General features: G+C 36.8%; 1 protein-coding gene across 1 annotated transcript; it reads left to right on the top strand.

Annotated features, from left to right (window-relative positions):
* Nucleotides 1-2,480: 2,480 nt before the first annotated feature.
* LOC132624130 (uncharacterized) lies at nt 2,481-4,110 on the top strand. The gene is made up of 4 exons (XM_060338955.1): nt 2,481-2,691; nt 2,743-2,826; nt 2,874-3,322; nt 3,883-4,110. The coding sequence occupies exons 1-4, from the start codon at nt 2,481-2,483 to the stop codon at nt 4,108-4,110; spliced, it is 972 nt and encodes a 323-aa protein (XP_060194938.1).
* Nucleotides 4,111-7,760: the final 3,650 nt, after the last annotated feature.

The following is a 7,760-nucleotide window of genomic DNA, read 5'->3' as shown; positions in this document are numbered from 1 at the left end:
AAAACTGCTCAAACCAGTCAGCATCGACGGCCCAGGGGACGACCGTCGACACGTCGACGAGCCATCGTCTGGCACCGTCAATGAGGTTCTGTAATCAGACATTTCAGGCGGGAGTTCGACGTGGCATGTCGACGGACCGTCGACCCTGCTCGTCAACCCGCAGATCTGGAACTTTCTAGCCCTCGTTATAAATATAAGATCCCACATTTTTATTCCCTTATTCTCCCAAAAACAGATCCTATATCTCTCTAGAACCCTCCAAAACCCTCCCTATATTTTCTACAACAAATCTATACCAAGAAACCAAGATCAAAAGCAAAGATTAAGAGATTCATGTACTGGGAAGCCTATTAGGGTTTGGGAAGAGTAAGAATTTCTTTGGCATACAAGTGGAGGATTTCATTCTAATGGAGTAGAGTGACTCAAGGCTTATTCCCAAGTGATTAAGGTGAGTTTTATGTTTATTTCATGTTATTGAGAGTATTGAGGGGTTGAAAGACTTGGATTATGGAAATGAGGAGAATGTGGAGTGCAAATATAAAAGTAATAATATTCTTGAATCATGACTTGACTTGAAGCATTGTTCTTGATATGTAATGAGTATAATCTTCCTATGAATAATATTAAAGATGTTGTAGAGGCATTGTTATAAGGATGGATGCGGTATGGTGCCATAGTTAGGGTTATAGAGGAATTTGATAGGGAATGTTGAGTATTTAATAATGTCTAACTTGATAAAGTTGTTGATTAATATATTGTGGGTGTTGTTGTTGGGAGTTGTTCATTATGTGGAGGAAGTCATCGAAATAAAGGAGATGTTACCCAATTTTCGTTAGCTTTAGCCTAAGCTTAAGTATGTTTTCGATTATCTAATTTTAGTACAAACTCTCTTGGATGTAGAAATGTGAATGATCGAGGGAAGCGTTCAAGTGATAAAGGTAGAAAAACGTAAAGGTATGTGAGGCTAGTCCCTTCTTTTCTAAGGCATGATTCCTATGACACAACATCCTTTATCTTTCCATGACCTTCTTACATTCCGGAAAAATATAAGTCAATGTTTATCAAGAGCTTCTTATGTGACAAAGATAAGAGATATGTTATGAAATTGATAACGATAATGATGAGTCTAAGCCTAGTGATCCTAAAACTTATGATATGATATTTCCACGAAGCTAACGATTTTTTGATGTCATTCATTATTTCTAGACCCACCATATGATGCTAGGTCCTTCAAGGTGAGGTATGATGATTATGATTACTGCATAATGGAATCGAGGGTCCTCGACCTTACGTCACCCCGATAGAATTATAGTTTGTATTTGAGCTCTAATATATGTTTTATGAGATGTATAGGATTATGAGATTCCACCGTGCCTAGAAGGCCGAACGTGTCACCGCTAATGCGGGCTACATATGATTTCACCGTGCCTAGAAGGCTGGACATGTCACCGCGAAGGCGAGCTGCATACGATTCCACCGTGCTTAGATGGCCGGACATGTCAACGCTAATGCGGGCTGCTTATGATTACACCGTGCCTAGAGGGCCGGTCATGACACCACTAGTGGGCGCCGTGCGATGGTTACCCGGATGCGGGCTAACGATGATGGTATATGTGATATGTATGACATGTGTTTTCTTTTATAGGTTAAGCCGGTTATATCCTCATCTCATGTTTTTATGAATTCTTTACGATGTTAGTATTATTCATGCCTTACATACTCAGTACAATGTTCGTACTGACGTCCTTTCCTTTTTTGACGTTGTGTTCATGTCCACAGGTAGACAGAGAGGTGACCCAGATTCATAGGAGCTGATCAGCGGACTTACAGCAGCACTCCATTATTTCGGAGGTGCTACTTTTGATATATTATTTTGTGTATTTATTTAGGAACGACGGGGTCCTGTCCCGTCCTTATGTCTAGTACTCTAGTAGAGTCTCGTAGATACGTACGTGTAGGTAGTAGATGTCCCATAATGGCTACGTTGCACTTTTGTATATCATTTTTGTAGCCGTGAGGGCTTATGTATATAGATATGTGTTGCTTTTAAGGTTATATATATATATATATATATATATATATATATATATATATATATCTGTGTGTGTGTGTGTGTGTGTGTGATTAGGTTGAGTATGACGATTAGCATAATGAGTGGTGCTCGGTAGTCAGCTCCGGGTACCCGTCATGGCCCACTAGTCGGGTCGTGACAAAGGCCTATAAGCCTTAGCAATTTTATCAACACGGTGATTTCAAGATTGTTGCATGATAGACTTGAGGCCATTCTACCTTTCGTAATTTCACCAAATTAATCTGGATTTATGAAAGGAAGAAATATCAGTGAAAATGTGTTGCTGACTCAAGAACTGGTCACTGATATAAGAAAGAGAGGGAAACCTGTAAATTTCATCATAAAACTGGACATGGCAATGGCATAGGACAGAGTTTCTTGGGGATATCTAGTACAAGTTTTAAGAAAAATGGGATTTGCAGACATTTATGTAGATATGATATGGAGGATTATTGCTAATAATTGGTATCCTATTCTTTTCAATGGGAAATCTCATGGTTTCTTTCATTCAGCAAGAGGGGTCAAGCTGGGGGATCCTTTATCTCCAGCTCTAATTATTTTATCTGCTAAAGTGTTGTCTGCTGCTTTTAATGCCTTATTTGAAAAAGATAGCTTTAGAGGTTATGGCATGCCAAAATAGAGTTCAAATCTGAATCATTTGGCTTATGCAGAGGACACTATAATATTTGCTTCTGCAGATAAGGTGTCATCACAGGTGATTATGAAGATTCTGAAGGAGTATGAGGGGTTTTCTGGTTAGAAAATTAACACAGATAAGAGCTTATTCTTTATGCATTCTAAGGTGGTTGGGGTGTTGAGTCAAGAAGTACAGCAAATTACAGGTTTTTGCAGAGTGGAGTTTCAATCACATATTTGGGATGTCCCATATTCCATGCAAGAATGCAAAAATTATTCTATAAAGAGCTGATGAAGAAGGTGAGGGACGAACTGCAAGTTTGGAAAGGTAAATTACTTTTTGCTGGAGGAAAAGCAGTATTAACCTCCAGTGTGTTACAAAGTATTCCTATCTACTTGTTGTCAATTATGGTGCCTCCAAAATGTGTCATACAAGATCTGTATAAGCTATTTAACAGATTCTTTTGGCAAACAAAAGAGGAAGGCAGAGGTAAACACTGGTCTGCATGGGAAAAGATTTGTAATCCTAAAAATGAGGGAGGTTTGGGGTTCAGATCTTTATATGACATTTCAAAAGCTTTGTTTCCTAAGGTTGGTCGAAATTTTGGACCATTGGTACTTTATGGTCTAGTTTCATGATGAATAAACACTGCAAGAGATTCAGGCCTACAGTGGTAGAATGGAAAAGAGGTTGACAGACATGGAAAATAATACTACAGGCTAGGGATGAGATTGAGCATAACATCTGGTGGGAACCTAGGAATGGAGCTTCATCAATGTGGTTGATAACTAGTCTAAGTTAGGATCATTTCATAATGTATTTCTTGCACAAAATGACATTGGAGATGACTTGGAAGAGTTTATGACTCCTTTCTAGAATTTCCCAAAACTATATGCAATTTTATCTAATAATGTGGTTGAATATGTGAAACATGAACTGGGATACTTTATTAGATCAGAAGAAGCAGATAAGCCTTGGTGGAAAGTCACAAGCTCAGGCAACATCACAGTAAGCAGTGCATGAAAGGAGATGAGACAAAAGCAGTAATTATCTGAACTATATGGGAAGATATGGATCAAAGGAGTGCCTTATAAAATCTCCTTTTATCTTTGGAGAATATGGTTTTGGAAGCTGTCTATTGATGAAGTCCTAATGAGAATCAACATTACACCAGGTGTTGGTGCTGCTTAGACCAAAAAGAAACTATGGATCATGTGTTTGTTACAGAACCATTTGCAAGAAGTATATGGAGGTATTTTTCAGCTGCAGTAGGTATTGTAGGAACTTATCAGCAGACAAAGCAGACAATGTTACTATGGTGGAATGCAAAGTGTATCACAAGGCTGAAGCCTGTTTATCAGGCAATCCCAGTCATCATCATATGGCAATTGTGGAAGAGTAGAAACACAAGAAGACATGGAGGAATATTATCAATTAATAAAGTCATACATGAAGTGAGTAGGCAGGTTTTCATGTTTGCACAACATACATATCCATGGTAACCAGAATTACCAAAGAGTTGGCCTTTTATGGTGAAATATTTGGAAAACAGAATAACTCCTTTGTCATGTAAGCAAGTAACTTGGAAGCCACTTTGGATTGGTTATAAATGTAACATTGATGGAGCATCTAAGGAAAATCCAGGTCCTAGTTCTGTTCCTTTTATGTGAGAAACAGTACAGGAGACTTCATATATGCAAAGGCAAGAAGAATTGTAGATAACACAAATCTTGTAGCAGAGGCAATAGCTTTGGAGGAGGGATTGAAGTATTGTATTGCACATAATCTATTACCTCTGATTATGGAAACAGATTCACTCACAAGGGAGAAGATCTTGGATGGAATATGGCAGGTGCCTTGGAGTGTCATAATGATTGTTAGGAGCATTCAAAATTGTATGAAGAATAAGGATGTGATGGTGAAGAACGTCCCGAGGGAAGACTGTGTGGAAAGTTTTTTCACTAACCTAGTTTTTGATTTTGCAGGTACAATTAAGTATGATCACTTCACTGATATCCCATCTCAGGGAAGAAGATTTCTCAATATAGATAGAAGCCAAATGCCAAACTTCATAATCAGAACTGCAACACAACATAGAAGTATCAATAGCAGCAGTTAACAAAAATATATTTAGAGATCAGAACTGCAGTCACATTAGAAGTAAGTTGTGGAAGGAAGGAAAGAAAGAAAGAAAGAAAGAAAGAAATAAAAATAGCAAAACAACATTCCACATAGCAGGAGTAGTTGTTTCATAATCAGAAGGAATACTACAGGATCAGAAAGAGCATTGCACGGTCACAACTTTACTAGATATCTCTATTATTGGAAAAGTGGTTCAAAACTTGAAATATCCATATTTTTAGTGTGGTATTAACTCAGGTTCAGCCTGTAGAAATACTGATATTTCAGGTTAAGATTCACATGACAGGACTTGGTTTTTCTTAATCAGTTGAAGAAGTATACAGAAGCCAATACATGCTAAGCATCAGAAAAATCACATCTTCAACAACAGTTCTTACATCAGCCAACACTGCATCCTCCTAACATATATTACAAGGGATCCAACTACAATCAACACTACCTGAAGTGACACTTCATCAGAGCTTGATCCGTTCCACCTGTGAGACTTGAAGCAGTGAAAAATGGACACAAGCCAAGGTTGTCTAAAATATAGTTGTATAGAACCTGCTTGTTGTTAGAATAGAGTGTAATGCTAGTTCCACTTTATATGTTAGAATAGGCTAGAATAGATTATTTTGCTTTGCTTATGGATTCTTCTGTAAATATTTGTTTTTTTTTTTAATAATAAATTTCCCACCATATTGGTGGTTTTACTAAAAAAAAATAAAAAGTCATTAACGAGGGTAGGTGTCCCAGACAGTTTCTAGATGTCTTTTGTTTTGCTTCACCCATCCAACGCCACCAAATTTCTAGCATAGGAGGGACCTCAAGGACCATGTCGAACTTCAAATTGGTAGGCATCTACAAAATAGAGCACTGTTAATTCCTCCACCCCCTTCCCCCGCCGCCGCCCCAAAGGCAATGGTTTACCACATAGGCAAATAATATATTTTGAATTAGCACATAGTGGGATACGGTGTCCTCGGGTCATAGACCGTCTTGACACAAGGTAGTCTCCTAATGGAATTAGATACGTCTCAAATATCCAAGCCCGTCTAGGTAAGCATGCGCTAGTTCGTTGAGATTTGGCTTTGCTCTATCCTAGGCAATACTATAGTGGGATTTTTAAATGACTGGAACACGAGCGGACTACTCGAGGTGATTCATTGTCGGCTGTTGGACGACCACGAACCAAATCCACCTTGAACGTGTTCTAAAGAAAGTATTTTGGTTTTTTTAGTGAAGGTTAGACCGCGAACCTGCGTGTCCCCTTTGAAACCATGCATTTTTTTGCCAGTGGTGGCGGAATTTATGATATGCATGCAATGATAGTTACATATACAAGAAAGTAAACAATTAATCAAATAATTACAAATAAAATCATATTATATTGAATCCCTTATGGTTAGAACCTATTAAAATCCCCAGTAGAGTCGCCATCTGATACGGTTCACTTTTACGCAAGGCTTAAAAGCTACTTCATAATTGTGGACTCTGTTGGATTTTATGTTTTTTAGAGTCGCATCCTAATTTATTAAGGGAAATTAGGAAAACCGAGTTAAAAGGGTTTATTCAAATTAGAGAAAAATCCCTTTAAAAATCAGAGTTCGAGGTAAGGATTCTGGTGATCACTTAAGGAAGGTTTTAAGCACCCTAATATTAAGAATCTGTAGAATACGGTTAACCTTCGAGCTTCAATGTTTGATTATTGAATTATTTGCTAAAAGAGTTCAATTTCTTGTATAACTTGTCATGGCATATTACAAAACATTTTGGCAAAAGGTTCCTTTATTTAAAGACAAAAAGGGTTGAACCTTTCTGTAAAAAATGTATAAAGTCTTAAAGTCATTTCATGGTTGAACCAACTTAAGATTTCTCTTAAGTAGACTTCCACTAAACTTGGTCCGACGTCATGCTTTTAATCCTTTATAAGTTTATTAAAAAATAGTTTGAGTGTATCGTTCTTGTAAATATGGCATGGGTTTTATACAAGTATGAAAAAAGATTTCTTTTAAATACAAAATACTTGTCCATTTTAAGGTCAGCCATATACTACTTAAAAACCCTTCTTCAAACTAAAGTTTAATTATATCTCTCTTGCTTGTTTTTACTTAAGGTTGGGCTTGGCCCAAAATAGTTTGAAAATCTATAGACCTATGCATACTTACCAAATATCGATGTTTAGCTCATGGGCTTTAAATCCAGAAAAATGCCGCAGATATTTTTTTTAAAAAGGGAGTCCAACGGCTTCTATTTTTGCTACTGAAATTCAATTTTTGAAATGTTAATTTTGTTTCGAAAAATATCATTTATGCATTCACTGCTCAATTTTCCAATTTATATGGGAAGGAGGAAATTGTAAAAAAATAAATAAAAAAAAATTGATTTCATTCTTGAAGATATTATCCTTTATCTTTTATTGGGTCTAAAGTTCTTGTGAAAATCATTTGAAGGTTTCCTATTCATTCTAAACGACATATGTGTCGTTTTGCCTAAGATGTCTAAGTTCGTATCTATTCGGGTTTCAATAACTACAACTATACTTTTACAATTTACAAATACAAACAAACATGTATAAATATATATATATATATATATATATATATATATATATATATATATATATATATATAAAGGAAAGAGTTAGGCTGCTGGGCCTACCGAAGCCCACCAGTTGCTATTTTCACTCATGGTTGAGCCTTCATCACATTCCTTTCACTCAGACTAGATAGAAAAAAAGAATGTTGATGGCTTGTGAAGGACTGGACCAAATGGCCCAGGTCATGTTTTCCATGCAAAACTAATGAGGGAAAAAGGAGAAATGCGCAGAGAGCACCAAAACTTAATAATTAACTTAACACGAATTTTAAACAATTTAAACACACTTAATAGACATAATATCCAGTAAAAGGAAAAGCAGGTCAGTCATGC

The sequence above is a fragment of the Lycium barbarum genome, chromosome 12 (genome assembly GCF_019175385.1).
Source record: "Lycium barbarum isolate Lr01 chromosome 12, ASM1917538v2, whole genome shotgun sequence".
In the NCBI taxonomy this organism is placed as follows: domain Eukaryota; kingdom Viridiplantae; phylum Streptophyta; class Magnoliopsida; order Solanales; family Solanaceae; genus Lycium; species Lycium barbarum.
Note: the sequence above shows the minus strand (reverse complement) of the source record. Positions and strands in the feature narration are given on the sequence as shown.

What these genes read in the sequence shown, in the direction of transcription:
- LOC132624130 (XM_060338955.1), top strand. Translation starts at nt 2,481, where the DNA reads ATGGGATTTGCAGACATTTATGTAGATATGATATGGAGGATTATTGCT. An exon ending in GGAGTATGAGGGGTTTTCTG is followed by an intron (nt 2,827 to 2,873) that starts GTTAGAAAATTA and finishes ATGCATTCTAAG; the next exon opens with GTGGTTGGGGTGTTGAGTCA. An exon ending in GTCGAAATTTTGGACCATTG is followed by an intron (nt 3,323 to 3,882) that starts GTACTTTATGGT and finishes ACATTACACCAG; the next exon opens with GTGTTGGTGCTGCTTAGACC.